This window comes from Lissotriton helveticus, chromosome 2_1 (genome assembly GCF_964261635.1).
Source record: "Lissotriton helveticus chromosome 2_1, aLisHel1.1, whole genome shotgun sequence".
Taxonomy (NCBI): Eukaryota; Metazoa; Chordata; class Amphibia; order Caudata; family Salamandridae; genus Lissotriton; species Lissotriton helveticus.
The window spans coordinates 275,403,219-275,426,785 of record NC_136059.1 but is presented as its reverse complement, the minus strand read 5'-3'; the positions used below and the strand labels follow the sequence as shown (position 1 = coordinate 275,426,785).

At 41.0% G+C, this 23,567-nt stretch overlaps 1 protein-coding gene across 1 annotated transcript in view; it reads right to left on the bottom strand.

Annotated features, from left to right (window-relative positions):
- Positions 1-688: 688 nt before the first annotated feature.
- DCC (DCC netrin 1 receptor) overlaps positions 689-23,567 on the bottom strand; it is an 844,139-nt gene continuing 821,260 nt past the window's right edge. The window contains exons 28-29 of the mRNA XM_078677748.1: positions 9,010-9,158; positions 689-6,707 (exon numbers count right to left, since the gene is read on the bottom strand). Of these exons, the coding sequence (XP_078533874.1) occupies positions 6,618-6,707; positions 9,010-9,158 (239 nt within the window). The 3' untranslated portion in view covers positions 689-6,617. The remainder of the gene's footprint in view (positions 6,708-9,009; positions 9,159-23,567) is intronic.

Sequence of the window (23,567 nt, the reverse complement as noted above, 5' to 3'; positions counted from 1 at the left end):
TGAACCTATCTGCTGAGCAGTGCTTTTTCCACTGTGGATTGCTTTAAAGCCATCCTATCCCAGTTTGAGGTAACCTCACTACATTGCACAAATTCCTGGATTATGTGTGAATTGGTGAAAATTGAGGAATTGTCTGCATCATATGGATATCATTATTCGAGGGCGAGTTATTTGCACAGTGTAGTATATTCCTCCCGTTATGAGTGCACAAATAGGGTACTACATTGTAAAACGGTAGTTACTGTACTGAATTCTGCATGCAGCATATTCCCCCTCCCCCAATTTTTTTTTAGCATATTCGTACTGACGAAATCTGACAGGGGAAATTCATGAGTGGAGTTTACTGCAAAATCTGGTAATTCAATTAATGTAAAAACCCATAATCAGGCTGAAGGACTGAAAACTTTGCTATTTACCGTACTGAATTTTGCATTCGAAATAGTTCCCTCTGCACATTTTTTAGCAGGTTCGATTTAAAGAAATCTGTCAATGAAAATTCAAGAGCGAGTTTACTGCAACATCTGGAAATTCACTAAATGTAAAAACCCATATCAGACTCGGGGCCTAAAAATCACATTGTGTTGAAAACAAATTGTAGTTCTTTAATGTTAAAGCTCACATTATATAATGATGCTTGAACATGTTTTATGCGGTAAGCGTCAACAAAACACAACACAGAACGCCCACATATGTATCAAAACTTTATTTTTTAAACAAAAGAATCCACCATCGGAATAACATTTCTATAAAAAAATGAATATGGGACTGTTCTACAGCGCATTACAAAACCCCCATTTTTTCCATGTTGTAGTATACAAGATTATGTGTAGAAACAGTCATTTCTGTAAACTGTAAGCAAGATTCTTTTTTGTGAACAAATTGTACACTTAAATATTGCAGTTACTAGTCTAATTTGGTTAAAAATGCTAGAGTTTGACAATTTGAGGAAAACTGCAATTTCAGAAAACCTGTCCTCGGGTTTTTTGAAGCAGCAAAATTCTTCTTTAATAAGGCTCGTTAAAGCTATAGTGTTCACATGTCTGAGCAATGAGATGAGCAATCTTTGAGTAACATTTTGGGTATTTTAAAATACAAAAGCTTCTTCAGATATGAAAGCCATGGCTTTGAGGAAAACTGCAACAATGGATGTATGGAATAAGTCGCTTAGGAAAATATCACACAGAAGGCATGGAGCACTGCAGCTTTAACAGGACTTTCCTAGATGTCTGACAGATAGCTCTTTCATCATAAATTATCTAAAAGGAAACACTCTAAATAATAAATTAAATATTACTTATAAAAAAGTAACCCCCCATCTCCCCAACATGGTGACAACTCACCGAGATCGGAATTGTCAAGTATATTTTACAATAGGAAACACAGCAATTTCCCCTTCCTGTGTGACCACACTTTCTCGCACATGGGAATACAGGGACAGAACAGCAATAAAGAGGCTCTTGGTGAACGGGTAATTCCAATTGGTTGGCTGCTGTCAGGTCTGACCAATAAAGTAGGTGTTGGCATGGATTGTGCTGGGACCCAGTTAAATTATCTGTAAATTGAGTGGTTCTTTTTGTGGCATGTTGGCTGTGTAAAGGAAGTGCACATTGTTACTCTAGCGATTACATAGGGCGCTTTCCTAATGCCTTGCACTAGAAATCAGCGACCAATGGCAATGCTTGAACTGACGTGTTTTAACAATGGGAAACTCCCTCTTGAGCGTTCCTTTCCATGACTTTTGATCTGGATTGTTTAAAAAACAGAAAAACACAATTCACTTGCAAATCACCCTAAAAAGAGGGCAGTCCAGGCAGAGGCGGTAGGCCACCTCCTTGCGGCAGAAGACCGCTAGCGACCCGGGACACAAGGATCTGTCTGCACCTGTGAAGAGCAGAATGCAGTATTAGCAACTCATATAGAGTTCTTCAGGTTTGAACGAGGCATAGAGTGGGGCTATCAAATTGCACACACTTGATTAGTAATTTAGCGTTTAAGAATATGGTGGTGCACTACTGCATTTGCTGATAGGGATGCGTACATTTCTCGATATACTAACAGAAACATAAATGTTCCACTGAATGTTAAAGGAGGAGGTGATGCTTCAATAGTAATGAACATTTTGAAATCCATGAGGTTTATCTTTTAATATTAAATCATATAATAACCCCTCTAGAGGTCTTTGTGTCTCAGTATATTATCCTATCCATATGAGGCTGCTCGCCTGAGGCCAACGTTTGATGTCCTGCAAACGGAGTGGAATGTTCATTACACATCTCTCAGAGCCCGAGAGATGGAGTGGATGAGATGCAATCCATCATAATTTAGAATCTGCCACCGACAGGTTTTCTGGCTCATAAACCGTGTAGATTGCTGAGTTACCCAGTAGATGGCAGGACATGAAGTTTATAATCTTGATTATAAGAGACCGAAGCTTTGTACTGTGCACATTTATAAGCATTACAAATACCAGCAGTGCCATGCCCCACTTCATCACTCCCAAGCTAGTGCTGACACAAAGTTTCCTTCCTTCTGATACAAAGTCATGAAAAACAAGGAACAGTATACTATAGGCAGGAATGCATGCCCAGGAAAATTGTGGGTACAAATTGCACAGATGCAATTTAATGATACAATGGGTTGCAGCAAAGAGTGAGTGCACAATATGCACCTAATTCTGAGTTGCACTTCACACCCACTGTGTAATTATGCAGCATTTGCATATAATTGACACATTATATGGGGGTGGAAATCAGAACTGTACTTATAAATTGTAATAGTTTTACCTGATTTTATAACACCGTTTGGGTGGAACAATGAGCTTTTGCCTGAAATGAGATTTTAGGCCCAAAAGTAATCAAGGCCCTTAGCTAAAATAATCTCCTTTATTATGAATAAGTCTCTTGTAAAGTGATAATACCTTTTTATGTAGAAACCCAAGGAATAGATACATGAATATATGCGTTAACCTCTTCAGACCCACAGTAGTAAACTAAATTTTATGAACAACAGTTGCACTAATGCCTGGATCACAAGTGGGCCATAAAATGTCTATCCCCGTGCAAATATCGGTTTGTACAGGAGTCAGAATTTCAAGTAGTACCTAGTATAATGCACCCAAGAATTACAAGATGTAATGCACTATTTACTACCACACTTTTCCCGACATCAATACCGGCATTTTAAGGTTGTCAAAATTTACGGTGGTGAAAATTCCTGGTAACTACTGGGAATGTGGAATATGGTGTAGTAGGCACAAAACTCCATACCTTTCACTAAATTTCCAAGTTTGAACTCTGGATGGCAGGTTTTTATTGGACCAATTATGTGCCTCACTTCATGGTGTTGGTATTTACTGGGCCTGGTGAAAATATTATGCCCCTCTGCCCTACTTGAGATTAAGCAGAAGAGGAGGATAAGTGAGAGGAGAGAATTAAGAAGTTTGAGTAAAGAATGTCAATTGCCAATACATGTAAGAATTAGGTAGCAGTGATATAAATGCTCTGCATTTACTAATTTAGTCTATTTACAAATGTGGAAGAGGCTCTCCTTATGGTATAGAATGCCGTCAGTAGTAGCACTAACAATAATATATATTGTGTTTGCCCTCTAAAAGGTATCAACCAATAGTCTATTTGTTTTTCTTGGACCAACCTATTATAGAAACAATTTTTTTTCCCAATCAGCAACGTGAAAGAGAGAAGATATTTCTCTCATACACATTAATATTTATAGAGTTAACAGGCCAGAATGCAAATATTTTGATGAAAATATCAGGGCCTCAAATTAATCTTATTGTATTTTATTTAATTGTCTATTTTTTATTTAACTTGGACTAGTTGGACCTGATTCATAAAGTTATTTTGTGGTTCAAATTACATTTGAAAAAAAATGTCTTTTCTAGCAGCTCTGTAATACACAGTATGTGAAACTCGTAAAAAATTCACTTAGGCCTACATTTCCACATGAGTAAGTAAGTCTTTTCTGTTAAGTGTGTATTCTTGAGACATAATGACCTGGAAGTTTCCATGGCCTAATTCCAACAACCAAATGGTAAGACATTTACTCCTGAGAATAAATTCACTTTAAATTTTAGGATTGAGAAGAGAACATCAGGCTGTGGTCCGGGTTCACAAATATCTTTATGGAGAAAAATATTTTCACTGTGGAGACAAAAAAAGCTGAAAGCACACGTGTAAATGTGGGCCATATAAAATTACACAAGAGAAAACACCTTTACATAGTCAGCGGTAGTAAGTCACAAAGAATTCCAGAAGTACTTCCAGCAAATTTAATTGTTGCAGCTTCTCAGGAGAACTCTTGGAAACGTTTGTGAATTCCAAAAATAGTTTCAAATAGGAGAAAAACATGGGAGGCAGACTTTAAAGTGTTAAATGTTCATACAGTGTTTTACTCCACGTTAAGGTGACTGACTCGGGTAAAGACAGTCCTGATAATAATTTACACCGCAACTTACTTGCAGAAAAAAACCTTGCAAATTGGGTCCATAATTAGCACGTTCGAAATTTACAACACTGAATTTATAATAGGTATAAGATATATATTTAAAGAAACCATATTCCATGTCTATATGCGTGAGATTTTTTTATTCTACCAAAGTAGAATGTAATACGGTGTTTGAGTGCCTTTCAGCACCTCCAAATTGCGCCAGATCCATTATTCTATGTGCTTAAATAATTTCAAAACACACAAGGGCTAATATGGACTGTGGATACTTTGTGTATTTGATATTTTGATAGGAATTGCATTAGTCTAATTCCTACTTCATTTGATTATGGTTTTTTCATTAAGGATCCTATAGGTGATAGTGATTCCCTTTCATTGCTAACTGATATTTATTCTCATTTCCATCCTCATTTCCCCCTTTATTCAGATGTCTCTCTCATGTTTCAGTGCTCTTTATTTCAACAATTTCCATTCGTCATGAAGTATGGCATATAATTACTCACTTCATAAAAGGAGCAATTAGTTGGTGAAGAATCAATCCCATCCAGGTTCTTTTAAATTATGAGCCACTCAAGCTTGTAATAGAAGAGAGAAGTGAATTAAATAATTCAGCTGAATCGTTCTTATTATGTCAGCTTCCTAACAGACAAATATGCAAAGCCATTGCTTAATTCGAGTTGGTGGTTGCCGGTGTGGGTCACCAGCTCTTGTTTGTGGGGTACAGCACTTATTTTCCTCATCAGACACTTCCTGATAGGAAGAGATGGAAAAACACAACAAACAGCGTATGGAGTATCTTATACTGGATTAAGAAGGTATGAGGTGTATTTAGGACTACATGCCTTGTTATTCGGATGCACCCTTGTCTAATTGCACCAGCCGTGGGCTTCTTAACAGACATTCGGGCAATGACACTCTTTCTTTTACAAATTCAGCATTGTCAGCAAAGAAATTTCTTTTAGGCAACACAGGTGTACACTGCTTTAAATGTATTTGTTATGGATGCACAGATTGGTGAATCAATGAAGAAGCAATTGTTATAGATATTTGCAGTAGGATTTCACAGAGACCATCTATCACAAGGGTTAACAAAGGCCGTGATTGGTTATTCAAGTGCTCTTTCATGTGCTGCGTGTGGTCACTGAGACAAAAATGGAAGTTTATTGGTGGGGTAAGAATTCCACCACTTATGAATTTTAACCCATAGATTAAATGGGTGTCTATGTTATGTGTGTGTGTAGCTATTTGCACCTTCGTGGACAAGCACATTGGAGGCATGTTAAATTCCCTGTGTTATCTCTTAGACCACAATCTGCTTCTTAGGCTTCAAGCCAAATATTGTTCATTTAGATGGCCCTGAATCCACTTTGATAATTTGATTATAGGAGAGAAGGAAGCTGGGAAAACATTTAATTCAACTGGTGATTGGGTGGTTTCAAAAGCTACGCATCAGTAATTATAGTGGTTCAGGTTGAAAAGGAAGATTACAGCGTTGTCTGGAAAACATTTGTCCCTTTTTTGAATCTGTGCCTAAAATTGATGCTTTCAAGTCAAATGGATGCCTTTGTCCTTATTGTTTTCCTGCCCATCACAAGCATGGTGTCCATAATTACTCTGGCCACAGAGAAATACTTCATGTTTGTGCTGCTGAGATTGTTTTCAAATATTTGAATCACTAAATAATAAAAAAAAGATGTTGTCCTGGGCCTTAGTCACAACATTTGAATTCTAGGAAAGGTATGAAAATCTGGTACTTTTGAAATGATCTGTGATTTCTTTGCGAATTAAATTCCGAAATGTCCTCAAGCACACCAAACTGGAATTTGTAGGTGCAATTGATTTTATACCGGATTCCGTGGATAGATAGTGAACAATGACAGTAAAGTGTTCTCAAAATACCCAAGTTCCCACAGTGAAAGAAGTATTCGATCGTTTACGGCAGCATCATATTTGTATTTGCCAGCGAAAACTATTTTCCACGATTTAGCATTGAAAGACTCGATAGAAAACATTGTAATGTAAAGTCATTGGCACTGATGAAGTTTCTCTTTTAAGACATGGCCACTTGTGGTGACTGTGTATCTCAAATTCGGGTGTGCTGCAGTGTTCCCCTGTCACTTGATCTGTGTAGCCAGCAGCATTTTTAGAAGCACCTAGAAGGCAGAACCTGTGATAGCGTTTAGTTGCTTCATTAAACCCTCCAAACTTGCCATCTGCTCGCTCAGGTCATCTTGTTCATATACCTGTGAAAACCACAGAAAAAAAGCTTGCATTAGCATACTGTATTGTAATCAGCAAATGTACAGCAGTCAAAGTTAATAACTCCTAACACGATGCCTGGGCTTTGTATGCACAAAAAAACGACTTGTGAATTAATAGCTAGGAAAGGTGGTGGCAGTGTTATACTTAAAAAAGAGACCAAATACTATTATTCAACGCAGGGGTTTTTGAAATAGTGATTGACAGTTTCAATGTTCATTTGAATTACTGCCAGCAGTGCAAAGGGACAAAATGCTCTTGACAACACGTCAGCAGTAAGTGTTTTGTTTTCTGACTACAGGGCTGAAAAAATAGAACATTCAAGTTAATACTCATTCAAAATGAAACTGTTTGCTAAGTTTAGACTCCACTGGAATAAAATGAGGTTGAGTTTAAATATTTCTCTTAAACCAATCCCTGAAGCGTAGGCTTTATAAACACTCCTCAAAATCCCATTACATTTCTAAAATTGATGAATCTCAGATCAAATATTTGTTGAGCTTGGCAACTCTTTTTACTGATAAAATGTTAGTATAACCACTACTCTCCAAGGAGGAATGGCAACACTTAATTTGTAGACAAGTGAATTCGGATAGGCCCAATCGTCCTACCACATGAACTGAGATCTAGCATCTTTGTGCAGCTAAAAAAATGGTAACATATAATAATCCCTTATTCAATTCATAAAAGAAAAGTTTGCAAAATGATTTGGACGAAAATGATGTTTCCTAACAAACAGAGTAATTTTGTAGAAAGGCAATTATCCACATACCAGGAACAATTTGATAAAGAAGAAAATAAGAGGCATAAATAAATGCTCTACATGTGATAGTGAAAGCATTTCATATTTCATATGGTGATTCAGCAAATGTGTCTTTTTAGTCTTATTCAATTAAAAACAATTAGTATCCCCACTCCACTACAATATAATTAATATTCCCCACATGATTTGTCACTTTCTATATCAACACTAACCAAATGCATGAGGATCTAATGGTGAGGTAATGCAATTAGAATTGTGTTTGTGATTTGAAAACTATCGGACATCAGTCCTGATATGCACTACACTTTTTGAATTCAAATTCTCATTTGTTGGTTTACCATTACTTCAAATTGCAAATAGGCAGTTTTAGAACAAAACCTATTTTATATAATATTGGGAACCTTTTCAAATCTGAAAAATATTGGCGTTGACAATGTAGATTGAGTAGGTCCCAACAATCTTTAAAGTCACGGCATTGAAAACATTTGATGACCTGGATTCCTCTGGTCTCTAATATTTCCATAGGTTTAGAGTGTCGTGATTCCTACATCAACTGAGTTTTCATGGACATCCAAGCAGAGGCATGTAGTGGAATAGACTGGTGTGCCTAGGCGGAAAATATAACTCGGTGGGAGACTAGATATGAGGCAAAGGTAACATTTGATTCACAGGCCCTGGCACACTTCAGTGCACTTTACTAGGGGCTTACCAGTAAATCAAATATGCCAATCAGAGAGAACCAATTGTAACAACAATTTACATAAGGAGCACATGCACTTTGACACTGATCAGCAGTGGCAAAGTTCCCAAAGCATCTAAGCCAGCAACAATGAAATCCCGGGGTTGGAGGCAAAAAGTCAGGGGAAACCATGCCAAAGATGCGAAGTCTAACAATGGCATTGTTTCAATAAAAGTTTAATACGTTTTTTTCAAATTAAGTTGGATCGTTATATTTTTTATTTTCTAACTATATTTTTTTCTACTGTGCTTTTAAACAACATATTGTGTTGTCAGGCACTTCTAGCCTTGTTTTTCTCAGGCCAAGCTACCTAAAGTAAGACAAGTAAATTATAACCTTAAGTAAAAGCAGTTTACAATTAATTGTCCCATTGACAAGGTGGTGTGGGAACTCAGTCAAAACTCTAATGAAGACACCCTTCTCTATCATAATGTATGAGATGGATTCATATACACAAATAGAAATTATAGTTTAAAAATATTTCTCCTGAAAAATACTATTACAAAATACCTTCTGTGAATATTTAAGGGATATTACTCTTTGCATTTTAAGGCACTGAAAATATACTATTTTTTACTTAGTTATAACTGAAAACCAAAATGGAACATAGCAAAATCTGTAAGCCAATACAGATTTTGAACTAATTATCACAATATATCTTGGAGAATCATGTAACTTTTAGCTTTCAACAAAGGCCGTCAATTTATTATCTTTTTTTTTAATCTGCTATATCTCGAAGTGGTTTTGCGTGTATGGATATGTGAAAGAAACTATTATACACTACCCTTACACTGGAAGGGTCTTCTGAATGTTTGTGGCCTTCTTCTGTTACTTCTGGTGCTGTTGGCACGGAAACCGGAAGGAGAGGAGATCTTGCCTTTCCACCCAATCCCAGAGATGCTGTTTTTACTTGGGATTTAGGAAGGTTTGACCCTGAAATTAAAAGTAAACAACAATTAAACATGTTTTTTTTAAACAGCAAAATTGTGACAAGCATGAATTCATTATGTTTGCATGATTGCTAAATATAATCTCTTTATTTCACAACTTTTCTGGGTACCTTAACAGAAGAGCAGATGTCTGACATCATGGTACAATTTTGGATTATTTATAAGGATAATCATATACTGTATCAAAGGGATTTGCCAGACTGTGTGTTAAGAGAGAGCAATGTCAATGGCAATGTAAAATCTGAAAGGGTGTATTGAGCGACATCCAGTTTGTCCACAAAGTCAGGAGCTGTGACACATTTGTAACCCAAGCACTGACCATGTTTCATGATTCCAATGTACATGACATATGTCTGCATCTGCCTCACATTAATGTTCCTAAACCCGCCCCTTGTGAACCAAAACTGAGCCTCCATACGACGAACAAATGTTCATTCTGAAGTCCTGTTTATAGTAAATAGAATTCTACCACTCGAATATGCATAGTCTCATGTTAGTAACCTCCATTTAATGCAAAGTATATATTTCTGACTAAAGGTAAACCCAGGTCTAGGTTCATCAAGACATTTTGTTGAAGCACAAAATGTAAAGTGAAGCAAACCTGAGCAAAAGTATTTACTTTCCAGTGCAAAACCTTTGTATAAGTTGTTTACAACAATATTTAATATGCAGATGCCATGCGCACATGAAGGATAGAGAGTGGTGCTTGGTAATGTACCTCTGACATCACTACAAATGGCTCTATGATGATTTCTCCTTGAGCAACACAGCACAGCAACATTGGTTGTGCTACAATAGGGAATACAAATTCTGCAATGTGTTTTCTAGTGTCTGCTTTCAAAGACTCTTATGTAATTGTACAAAGCCACAGAATCATGCTGGCCAGAAGAACAAAAAGATAAAATCAGAAATAATTATTTCATAACGGAAGGGGAGTGCATTGAAAAAGTGAATGTGTAATACTACTTATAAGAGAAAATGCCATTGCCAATTGGAGTGTGTAGAAAAAAATGAAGTTCTGAATGAGAATTAGACTGATTTCTGAGGATTGATCAATAAGTAGGGTTTTAACTAATATTTAGGATGGATGGATGAATGAGTGATGGCTAGTGAATTGACAGATCACGGTGGGCATATGGATGATGATGATGAGAAGAATGAATATGAGCGTGACAATAGATGGATGAATGAAAGTAATGATGAATGGAAAATGAGAATGACTACTTTAATAAAAATGGATAGGTGGGTGAGGGTGTGAGGATGAATGAAGGTGAATAGGCAAGTGTGATATTTTAAAAAGAAAAATAAATGCAATTGATAGTAAGGATCAATAGACATATTAATAAAAGATGTTGAGGTAGGATAAAAGGTGATTGACTGGGTTAATAAGTGAGAGCGTGAATATTGATTTTTAAGTAGAATTATAAAGAGATTATGGAATACCTCTAGATGTCAAATAGCTGTATGAAGGCAAATGACCTATTCTCGCAAAATTGCCCATTCTTTACAATTTGATGAAAGCTAAGTTAGATGCTGAGTTCGGTAAATATGACAAATGAAAGTTATAAACTGTGCACTGCAAGTATAACCCAAGTTTTCAATGTATGCCGTGCTCCTTGGGATTGCTCCCCGCTCAGGAGCAACAATTCAATATAAGGATAGCACCGGCGCAAGTCATGCGAGAGTGACTCCCAGGGCACTGGTCAATGAATGCTGATGTCTTCAGCTGAAAATTGTCAATAAAGTTTTGTTTAACAACGGTTTAAATGACGAAAGAAACTTTTTCCTTTTGGTTTTTCCTTCAAGGTATTTTATTCATATTTTTGAATTTCAACCATATGTTGTTATTTCATTGTCTTACATTTTCCTTCATTTTTAGATCAAGAAGCAACATTTAACAATCCATGAATATTCCAATGCATTTCGTCCATCGGGCTTCATCAGGGAAATCTTATTTTAGTCGGAAGACTTGGCTTTTTATTAATTTCTTCAGATTGTTTGCAGTAGAATGATCTTTGTCCTTTCTATATTTTGTACTCGTTTGGAGATGCTTTTCGGTAAACCGTCCTCTTCATTTGTTCATGTTTTCAAGCTTAGTCCATCCGTAACACGCCGTGAGACGGAGCACCACCTATACTCCGGTTTAAATACCACTAATGGCGCGAAGGACAAAGTCACGGTGAATGTTACTGAGGGAGGTAGCCTCAACCAAGACCAGCTCTTGGTTGAGACTAAGCTTGAAAACATGAAACCGTTGTTAAACAAAACTTTATTGACAATTTTCAGCTGAAGACATCAGCATTCATTGACCAGTGCCCTGGGAGTCACTCTCGCATGACTTGCGCCGGTGCTATCCTTATATTCGGTAAATATGAGACATAGCTAAGCTGAAGATACTAATTTTCTGGTGGCTGCTATTAAAACACTCACATTATAGTTAAAATCTAACCATTCAAAATGCATTGCATACCAATCAGCTCGTCTGCCATGCTGAGCCTATCAATGATAATCAATCGATGGTGACTCTACCCCCCTACTGGGAAGAGCATCATGAAACATGTCTTCTTTGATAAAAGATGTCTGTGTCGGCACTTACATCGGCTTTGCAAGCCACTGCCTGTCGTAAAGGGCCTCGGACCGTCCGAGTGCAATGTGCTGAAGTGACCTTCAGTTGAGATTAGCCTCAATAGGATCTTCCATAGACATCTGCCGGATCCAGTGACGTAACAAGCACAGTGGTGCGGGGGGTGGGGGCAAGCTCTGATGGCCTCCTCTGGCCCTGGAGAAGTGTGGCTCAATGGTTAGAGCGGCAGACCCTGATGCAGAGGTCTAGCCCGGGACCAGGGTTCAATTCCCGCCTCGGCGGGTCTCGGACTCAATTTCCTCGGACCTGAAAATTCTCGCCTCAGTGCCTATTCTAATCATGGGTCCCACTCTGCAACTCTGGGCAATAGCTTGCTTAATCTCCACAACAGCCCCAACAACGCTAGGATGCCTGGCTTTACCTTGGGGGTGCCCAGGAGTGGGCACTTCACAGGGAAAAGCCAGGAAGGGTTCCACAGCGGTATGCGTACAAGCGCCGAGATGCCTCATGGTGATTCGTGCGCTATACAAGTACTACACATTTACATTTACATTTACTGTGCATTCGCGGCAGCCCCTGGCCTGAGAGCTGCTGATTGGGTCCGGTGCATATGGGGACCCCTCCATGTACTTTGCAGTGGGGGCCTTCAAGTTTCGTTTCACCACTGGCCGGAATCTCTTGCTAGAAGTAGTTTTTGATGAAGAGTGGGTGGAGAGAACATTTCAAAGACTCACATCCAAGCAGCTGCTGCTGCTGCTGACCTCTGTCCCTGGAAAGTGATCAGCTGTTCACTATAGTTATGTAAAGTACGAATATGAAACATTTTTGAAGCTCTGGGGGTCAATCACATTTTTCAGCAGAGTCGAGATTCCTTCAATGACAGCCGTGCTCACGCATACATATGCTTTATTTGCTTCTCCTCGTCAATCACACATAAGAAATCAAAGGCAGAATTTGGTTCTAGTGAATTATGTCAAGGGATAAATGCATCTGTCACAGAGATGTGCGCAAAACCCACAGGACCTGGATTCTAATCCAACCCGATACAGATGGGGTTGTTAACTATTAAATTAGGTAATAGCATTACTTTTGATGTAAAGTACTAGAAATGACAGAAATGCGGTGTGAACTGTTTTTCAAAAAACAAGTTATTCGAAAAAGTTATACACTGTGGCGGGTTACTGCACTGCATTATTTTAGGCCTTCTATCCCATAGATAATGTCCCCGCCAGAGAGATGGCGATTTCTCACCTCCTGTAAACACAAAGGAGAGCTGGTGCGGCTTCTACAATATTTTACTGTGTGAAAGCGACCGGACCTTTCCATCCTCAGCAGACAGTGCAATGCCTGTCAAAGCCCTGTTTGAAGAACTGACATTGCCAGGACAACTGAACAGCCCCCAAGCACAGCCAATGAGATGAAGAGAATTTGTTTACACACTGCTTTCAAAACTAGCATGAATAAAAATCGAGAAACTGGCATGGGGAAAGCGGCCTAGAGGGCAGCAGACCTACTAGTTGAAGACAGTCACGTGGGGCAAAGGCTGAGTAGGGTAAGGGAGAGAGGGTGTGAATGAACAGGGAACTGAGAATTGGCCTCGAACAATTCTTACAACCTCTTACCTGGTAAACTATACCCAGTATGCATGTCACAGATTAATTATTCCCCTATTCAAAACTGAGATTTTTATATTCCAATGCAATCACTAACATTCTACCTCATTAATGAGAGTTATATCATAATGGATGATGAATGTGAGAGAGCGACACATTAATAGCACTTAATCCCACCAATGTCTTTGTTAATGTAATGTGAAAAAGTATTTTTACTGAATGCCACTTTTCATTTATTTTTCACTTTAAAATAACAAACGGTGAAAATGACAATTTTATTTAGGATTCATTAAAGTGAATGTATGAGGCTAATTTGTGGAAAAATGAAAGCATCTTAATTTCTTGAATAGTGTTTGTTGCACGACGAAAACTGCATTTGTGCAGCAACGCTTGAGGAAAACGGCCTCAGTAATGCATGACTATGATTAATATAACTGACATTTCCCTCCAAACATCCTTCCTGAGTCCATTAAACTTATGACCATTAACGTATTTCTATGTAAAAGGTGACTTTAGACTCAAGGATGATTGCTACCCACAGCAACACTACATGGACAGCCCCACAGAAATACTTTCTTCCCCACTCTTCCTTCTCTGTCTTCAGTCTCTCTCTGGAAGGAAGACTCATGCCTTTCCACCAGAGGCAACCCTTGAAGACTCTACTTGTTTTTTTTAGTTTTATATAGCGCAAACTCGACCTGAAGGTATCAGAGTGCTTTACACAAGCACCAGTTGCGTTACAGATGGACCCATTCACTTTGTGTGCTACAGGGATATTAAGTGAGTTGCCCAGAATCACAGGAAGCTGAGCATCACTACCGAGACTCAAACCCGGTTCCCCAGCTTTGAGGTCGACTGCTCTAGCCATTAGGCTACACCCTCTCTCCTCTTACCGGGTATCTCATAGACACCAGCCCTCACTTTATATCTTGTATTTGTATTTGGAATTTGTAAGATGCATTATACCCAAGAGAACCAACCTAATTATTACGGAAGGTAGAAAAGCCAGATTTTCAGTTTCTTACGAAAATCGCAGAGGCTGCCTCCACGAAGGGGGGGCTCGAGAGCCGGCGCCATAACGGTCGCCTTGCCCCTCTCCTCCCCTAGGAACAAACAAGTTAGCGTGCCAGATTTTGGCGCGCTAGCCGCCAAGGGCGTGAAACCAGCCCGGGCGTGCCAACCCCCCCCCCCCCCCCACCCCCCTGCGTGGCCCACCGGGGCCAATGGGGGGGAGCGAGGTATGAACCCCCCAATGAGGGGGCTCTCGGCCAAAGGACAAAGGAAAGGGGGGGATATAAGGCCGCTCCCCCAGGTGAGCTCCATGTCCACGGTCGGAGCAGGGGGAGCAGCACCGGAAGCAAAATATCCCACCCACCCACACCGAAGGAACAGCAATGTCGCAGGCTGAAGCATAGGGCAGGCGTGGAGGAGAACTACGCGGATTAGGGTTGGTAATCAGGCACACCGGAGAGCGGTGTGCCAGGAAGGGACCACTAACCTTGGGGTGCCTCAGGGCTGGGAGAGCTGGCCAAAGGGCAGAGGGTAAGACCCCTCACCTTCAGTTGCCTCATGGCTGGGTGAGACGCCTTCCCGAAAAAGGGGGTGTAGCAAAACGGAGACGGCGCTCGCAGCCCAGCCCCCACCGGATGGCAGGGCACAATCAGAACCGGAAGGTAGCGAGTCATGGCCTAACTCCTGGGACGGAAGCTACCCCTCTCCTCCGCACAAGGGGAGCCCAAATCCAACCGAACGAAAAGAAATAAAGGACCCGCAAGGGCAGAAGAGACTAAAACAGCAAACGTAAATGTTATGTATATTGTCACTGTATTCCAAAATAAAATCTGCGGCCAACAAATGACCACAACAAGATAAGAAGTGTGTATTGGTTATTTGGTTGGCAGGAGGGGGGTGCGGTATGATGGTGTATTTGGTACACGGAGGGGAGGTGGGGGCAAGTGCGAAGGTTATCAGTATGGGAATTGATGCCAGTGCTGCAGGTGGGTAACACATCCCACAGCCTGGCTGCAGCTACTGAAAATGTATTCCCTCCACCTCTGGCTTTCTGAAATCTTGGTGCATTCACCTTCCTAAGTGAAGACGACGTCAACAGCCTATTGGGAGTATACCACTGGAATCCCATTCTCAGGGTAAGCAGTCCCTCTAACTGCAGAGGTGGAATGAACCAAGTAATACACTTTACATTGAAGATTTACATTTCAACGCATGGAAGGCCTTCTCTTCCCAGCATTATGGAAACTCTTCAACATTTTTAAATTCAGTAATGCACTGGCACTAATTACCAGTGGTCTGCGGCACAAGTGCCAAGGACAAGGCTTAAAAGCTACATCCCCACTTTAGAAACAAGAACATTTCCAATACTACTGACTTGTGATGATCATTCTATGGTACTTTCTGAATGTGGAACTACATGATGTCCATTGCACCTAGTCTAATCAAGAGCTGATATGCTGCTCAAACTCCTCTTGTCTTCCTTGCGGTTTCTAATGGTCTTGCCAGCACAAATTACCCAAGTCAGCCCACAGAATTCAAAACCTCACAGGCACAGAGCAACAAAAAGCATTGTTAACCCTCCATCAGAAACTCTAGGAGTTTGGCACAGTAACCATGCAACTGCAAGTGCAGATGAGCAAAGCATAGCTCTTCCTGGCACATGAAGGCCTTCGCTGAGCCAGATTTTGCTTTGTTCATTGCTATGCCACTTTTGGTAACTATTCTCCTCAATTTCGCATGAAATGAGAACAGGCCCACCATTGCCCCTCAGTGGCCTGGGTGCCAGAAGAAGTGTCCCCACACTTGGAGCTCCATTGACCAGCCTTTCTGTTCAAACGTTAAGCATCCGACTAACTTCTGAAATAATCATATCTTGATTTCCTGCATGTTTGAAAAACACCTGTAGGAGTATATTTTAGTGCACTAGACTGTAATTCTCTCTGTGTGTACTTTATCAGGGAAATAATTTCTTCTTTTTTCTTATTTGAATAAATCTTATTTTTTTGCTCTAATTGCACATTTTATTATGGTGTGTGTGTGTGTGAGCATGAGAGTGAGAGAAAGAGGGAGGGAGAGAGAGTGCAGACATTTTTCATTTCACTGATGAAGCCCTCAAAAGCTTTCGAAATATCCCATTTAATAAAGTTCCTGTCCGTCATTTGGGCAAGACTACACCTGTGAGCGCCATTACCTAAAAAAGGTTTCTGTGCAAGATTTGCCCCACAAAAATGATATCCTGCAGGTTTGATTGCAAAACCTACTTTTCACAGTTTGTAAAGTTGGTGCAGTGAGTGAAGGTGCATAAAAAAACTTTAGCACTGCTCTGATTACAAATGGGCTCTAAAAGCATTGTGGGTACAGAGACAGAATATCAAATCAAAAATATCGACTTGCACAAATATCGAGTTGAACATTTTGTGGGCCAGAAATATCGATATACAGATTCTGGGAGTGAAGAATATCGATTTAAGGTAACTAATATTGATGTTAAAAATATCGAAGTGTTTAATGTCACTGGCAAAAATATAGTTGTTAAAAATATCATTTGTTTATTAATGTTATGTATTTTAGTATTTATTTTATAAGTGTGTTGTATTTTGTTTGTATGAGAATCGTTTGTATTTTTAATGTATGTGTTAAATTTTAAGTAGTTATAAAAAAATATATTTTAATTTTGCGTTTTTTGTTTTGTAGCGGGTTGTTGGTTTATGGGGGAATAGGGTGGGAAGTAATTTAATTACATTAAATGTATTGATTATTTTTATTTATTAATATTTGTTTAATTAAGATGTTATACTGTTAAATATGTAAAGGATGGGAAGTCATTTGTATTTAATTAATTAATATATAGTTGTTAATTAATTTTAATTATTTTATATGTCTTTTGGGTAATTGTTTAATGTTTTGTCGGTTGTTTTTACTTTTAAAGGGGTAAAGGGTGGGTTTTAAATACATTTTAATTGCTTTATTATTGGTTGTTAGTAATAGTTTTAAATTTATAAATATGTTTTAATTGTGTTTAAGTATTTTTTAATTTAATTTAGGTGCGTGTTGTGGATATCATAGTGTTAAAATTAATGTGTATTAGTTTTTTTATTTCATTTTTTTCATTCATTAATAATTATGTTAATTTTGGAAACAAATGTATTAGAAATGTTGAAATGTTTTGTTATTAGTGTTGTGTTATAAGGTAGGAAATACAATAAATACATGTATGTATTAATTAATGTATTTGTTTGTAAATATTTCCAGTTTAAAATCATTTCATGTTATAAATGGATTTATTGTTTTATATTATACAATATTTGTGTTTTATATGTAATTAATATTATATTGTTGATGTTTAAATAGTTAATATATTGATTTCTAAATATTGTTTATTTTTGTATGATTTTTTTATAATTGTTAATGTTTTTATTCTTGCTTTAACTGTTTAAGTTTGAATAGTAATTTTTGCCCCTGTTCGCTATCCAGCACTTTCCCTACTGTTGCAAACACTGGAGTGGGAATAGTAATTTTTACCTCTCCGCTATCCTATAATTTCTCTACTGTTGGACTAACTGGAGTGGGAATGTCATATTACTTCCCGGTAATCTTCATTACTCCGGGTCCAGTTGTCCTTGTCCCCTTCAAACTGACTAGTGAGATAACCTATCTCCATGACAGAAAAAAGAAAAGCAGGAATGCTGGTACACCCCTCCCCACTGAGAGTACATAATGGTACAATACCCAGCATTCCTCCTGAACCACCAAGCCCCAGAGGAGGGTCGGAAAGCCCGGGAGGGAGGGAGGAATGGTATGAAGGGGACGAGGACAACAGGACCCGGAGTAATGAAGATTACCGGTAAGTTATAGGACATTACCCCCAGGTCCCTCTTGTCCTCGTCCCCTTCATACTGACTAGTGAGAATACCCAAGCACCAAGCAGCCATCATCACACAACAAACCACCAGGACACAGAACCACAGCAACCCAGCAGTTTATTGAAAACAACACACTATCAAAGAAAAAAAGGGAATCAGGAACACACAGCCCGAAGAACCCCTTAACCAAAGTTAGTGTCATCCCCCAGAACATTCTGAATCCGGTAATGCCGACCAAAGGTATTAGCAGAGGCCCAAGTAGCGGCCCTACAAATCTCAGAAAGGGACACACCGCGAACCTCTGCCCAGGAAGCAGCCAACCCCCGCGTAGAACGCCCCTGAACCCCAGCCGGGGGAGGGGAGCCTGAAAGGGAATAGGCGAACACAATAACCTGCTTCAATCAACGACAAATGGAGGAAGTGGAAGCTCAGCAACCCCTGGAGACCACCCCAAAGGAAACAAATAGGGAGTCAGTACGCCGAAAGGAACTAGTACGGTCCACATAGACCCTCAAAGCACGGCAAACATCCAGCAAGGACCAGGGAAGGTTGTCCTCATCCACCTCAACAGAACACAGAGCAGGCAAGACCAGCTCCTGAGAGCAATGGAATTGGGAGGAAACCTTAGGAACAAAAGAGGAACCTAAACGAAGAACAACCCCATGCGCAGAAAAAGAAAGAAAAGGCTCCCGAGCCATCAAAGCCCCCAGCTCCCCCAGGCGACGAACAGAAGTAACAGCCACCAAAAAAACAACCGTAAAGGTGACAAACTTCAAATCAAATTCCTCCAAAGGTTCAAAAGGAGCAGCCACCAAGGCCCTCAAAACCAAAGGTAGGTCCCAAAGAGGAAAAGAAGGCTGAACCACAGGACGGGAATTCGCAAAACTGCCCAACAAATGGGAAACCAGGTCATCAACATCAGGCAGATTCCCCCAAGGGGCATGGAAAGCCTGAATAGCAGCCCACTGGGTCCGCAGATTCGAGACAGACAGAGGCTTCTCGAACCCATCCCAAAGGAACTGAAGAACATCAGGCAAAGGACAAACCAAAGGAGACAATGCCAGACCGAGACACCAATGCTCTAAGTTCCCCCAACGCCTGCCATAGGACCGAAGAGTAGAAGGCTTGCGGGACCGCTGAATAGCCAAGGCTAAATGCTCGGGGAGACCCCTATTCTTCCACCCCTGCCTCTCAACCTCCAAACCGACAGCCGAAGCCACCGGAGGGGCAACAGCGGAGAGGACTTCAAGGGAGAAGGGGAAGAACCAAGGACCCTGAACCTGAACCGTTTCATAGTCGGAAACCACGACCAGCAGGGCCAGAAGGGCACCACCACCACCACCTCCCAATCATCCATTACCAGCCGAGACAGACACGAAAGGCCAAGGGAGGGTCAGGGCATCCAACCCTCAAGACCCCTCCTGAGGAACCCGGGAGAAGAACCGGGGAAGCAGAGCATTGAGCCAGGAAGCAAATAGGTCCAGAAAGGGAAGACCAAACCTCATGCACAGCAGACGAAAAGCCACTGAAGTCAAAGCCAACTCCAGAGAGGCAGGAAAAAAACAACTGAGGGCATCCGCCACCCTATTGTCCACCCCCGGACATGCACAGCTGCCAGAGACAAAAGATGGCCCTCTGCTCAGCAAAACAACGGGGACACTACCGAGTTGAGAGACCGGTACAGGATACCCCCTGGTGATTCAAGTAGGACACTGTCACGAGATGCCTGACCGAACCAACACATGCTGGTGCAACAGCAGGCACCGAAACCCCAAGACAGCCCGACACACAGCAGATAACTCTCGCCAGTTCGAGGACCGCCGACCCTCCAGCAGGGATCAACTACCCTGAAGGAACTTCATCCCCAAAGTTGCCCCCCAACCCAGAGCACTGGAATCCATCGTAAGGACCACCGGAGGAGGAAACTGCAGAGGCAAGCCCCTGGCCAGATTGTCTGACAGAGTCCACCAGCGCAGGGCAGGAATGATCGACAGAGACACCGTAACCAAAAAGGACAAATCTTGAGACGAAGGATCCCACCAAGCTAACAGGTAAGACCAAAGAGGCCAAAGATGGAAATGCGCACAAGGCACAGTGAACACCAAAGCCACCATCAGACCCAGAAGGCGCAACCAAAGACGGACCGGGAAGGACCGACCCACCAGAAACCGATGAGCCAGGGAACACAGGGTCACCGCCCAAGCAACCATCAGGAAGACTAGATTCGGATCTGTGCGGAAACATGCCACTATGAAAGTCAGGTCCTGAGACGGCAGAAGTTGACACTTGGGGAAATTCAACAGGAACCCATGGGCCTGCAAGGCGGAACACACCAACCCCTGATCCCTCAACAAATGAACCTCGGAGGGAGCATGAAGGAGCCAATCGTCCAGATAAGGGGAAACCATCAGCCCCTGAAGATGTAAGTAAGCCACCAAGGGAGCCACCACCATGGTAAACACCCTGGGGGCCAATCACTGGCCAAACGGAAGAACCTGGAAATAATGATGGACACCCAGAAGACAAAACCTCAGGAAAGGGTGAGAAAGGGGGTGGACCGGCACATGATAATAGGCATCCTGAAGGTCCAGAGTGCACATGTAATGACCCCCGAGAACCAGGGGAATCACCAGCTGAAGAGTCCCCATCTTGAACGGGATCTACCGCACAAAGGTGTTCAGGGCCTTCAGATCCAGGACAAGACGAAACCCCCTGTCACTTTGGGAACCAGAAAAATAATGGAAGAAAATCCCTGGCCCCTCTCCCCGGGAGGAACCACCTGTACCTCCAGACCACCTCCCGGCAAGATTTCTCAAAGCGGGCGGTTAGGGATGGCCACTTGCCACTACTAATCACGTTGAGAAACCTTCCGTTTGCGTTGAGGAAGCTGTCACTTGAGTAGGAAATCTACTTGAGCAGCCGAAAGAAGCGGCTCCCTCTTGCACTGTGCCCATGGTGCCATTCGTGCTGAAACACCCGGCGCAAAAAATCTGCGCAAATGGCACAACCTAATGCACTTCGCTGAATTACACATTAAGGCACTCCGCACACTTCACCAAGGCCTACTTTACACTTGCACCATCGCATGTCCCTTGCCCCCAGCCTCTTCCCCCCTCTTCCCGGGGACGGTCAGATAAAATTGCCTGGACTGCTTTGTGCTCTCAGTCAGGCCCTGTGTAAGATGATGTTCCATGAGCCTGGTTCCCTGTTGAAAGGCTGAAGAATACACTGATATCTGATCTTACTGATACCTGAAGCTGTGTTCTCAATATATTTTCACTAATGCCTCTCTGCTAAAGAGACTTGTTTATTTCTAAGCTTCCATACACTGGTTTCCTTGAACAGCAAACCCATTACTCCTGCTGATATTGATTGTAAACCTGCTGAGGCGAATGTAGAGAGCACAAAAGCAGTGACTTTATTGTTTTGCATTTCAGCTCCACATTCAACATGTAAGTGAAGTGGTAAATCTGCGTGGGGGTATTTGAAAGTCATTAGTTTAATTGTACATTTAGGAGGTTCTTTCCTGCAGAAAGATTGATGTTCTCTTTAGAAAGGAAAAGGTGTGTTTAGAGCGTGTTAACAATTTTTATTAAGAGGGTTGAAGTAATAATGCAGACAAAGTGCACAAATAAACCCTGAGCTTAGCAATGCCTACACACTGAAAGCACACTGGAGGTGGTGTGATCTTTGATCTACCCAGAAGTGGATGCAATGAATTGTCACACAACAAACAATATTGCATTTAAATCTGATAATGCTCTGAATGGGCTTTAATGTGCTTGCCTTTTTGTCCTATATACACTGCTAGTCACGTTGGTATAATGTGCAAAGCGTGTATGGGTTCTTTCAAATGGGTGCCAGCTCTTCTGTGATAGATGCAAAAATTTTTAGATAGCATCATATTCGGACTATTACGTGTATTTTCAATTATCCTAGCCATGAGAAACATACGAAATATATTTCATTTGATATACGTTTCATATATAACCCCCCCTCTCCCAAAAAATATTTTGTGGAATTTGTAGCACACTGTACTAGTAAAAATATAATGGGCAATAAAAACAGACTAACAAGCAGCAGTGTGTTCCAAAGTCTGGTTACTGAGATCACGGGCATCGTGAAGTGAAATCTAGACCCATAGATCAAGGAAACACATGAAAGGGTAAGCGCTTGCACTATATTCTCCAACAGTAACAAATGTCAGGACTGGTAAATCTCGAAGCCCCCAAACATTTGGGTGATTCTGGCTCATGTCCATTCAAGTCACCCAGTTTTTCTAAAATGATCAGGTTTTTATTTTTAAAATTCCTTTAAAAAAATTATCAGCATAGGGTGTATTAACTGTATATAAAAAAAAATCAGATTAACATACCAACCCTACAAGATGCTAGCATGATTGTTTAAAATGTTATACCGCGGGATGTGTGTTGAAAACATATGTACTTGTGTAGATGAACTAATGGTATAAATACACGTTCATGCTGTTATGGAGAATGTACTACAAGGACATCCTTAGTAATTAGATATTAACTACAGAAAATGACAAAAGCTATATTTTGAACTTATAACGAGGAAAAAGTAAAAAAATATTAACTCTATAATTTTTGGGTGGAGTCCAGGGCCGGACTGGCTACCGGGCAGTTTGGAATGCTGCTGAGCTGGGGGGTGATTTCGTTCATGGAGACCTGTGCGTGCTAAACGAAATTTGTTTTGCATTAATTATTTTGATACTCACGCAGGTCTCCATGAACAAAATCAGCCCCCACCGCAGTGAAATCAGCCCCCAGCTCGGCAGCTTTCTAAACTGCCCGGTAGCCAGTCCGGCCCTGGTGGTGTCACTTTAAAAACACAGCCAGTGTTAGGACAACGGTGATCATTAAGGCTAATTGGTCAAAGTAAAGGCTGGGGTTACAATAAGGATAGGGGTAGAGAACATTGCCATGTTTAATTAGGATGTGGGAAGGTGAAGTTCTCCAGCAGGATAAACGGAAACATTTAAATGATGTGTTAGATGCAGTAGCGGTCGGCAGTAGGTGTTTCTGTAGGGCGGTGACGTGGGCAGGGGGAGGGGCAGGGTGGGGGATAGTAATGTATGGATTACAGACTTTACAGGTAAGTAAACATTTAACCCCTTCGACGCTCATGACGAGCTGAGCTCGTCATGAGTTACGCCTGTCGTACGCTCATGACGAGCTGAGCTCGTCATGAACCGCGGGTGTTCGTAAATGTCAGCACACAGCGGGAAAACCCGCAGCGCGCATGTAGTTAAATAAATAAAATGAATTACATTGCGCGCACTGCATCACCAAATGTGATGC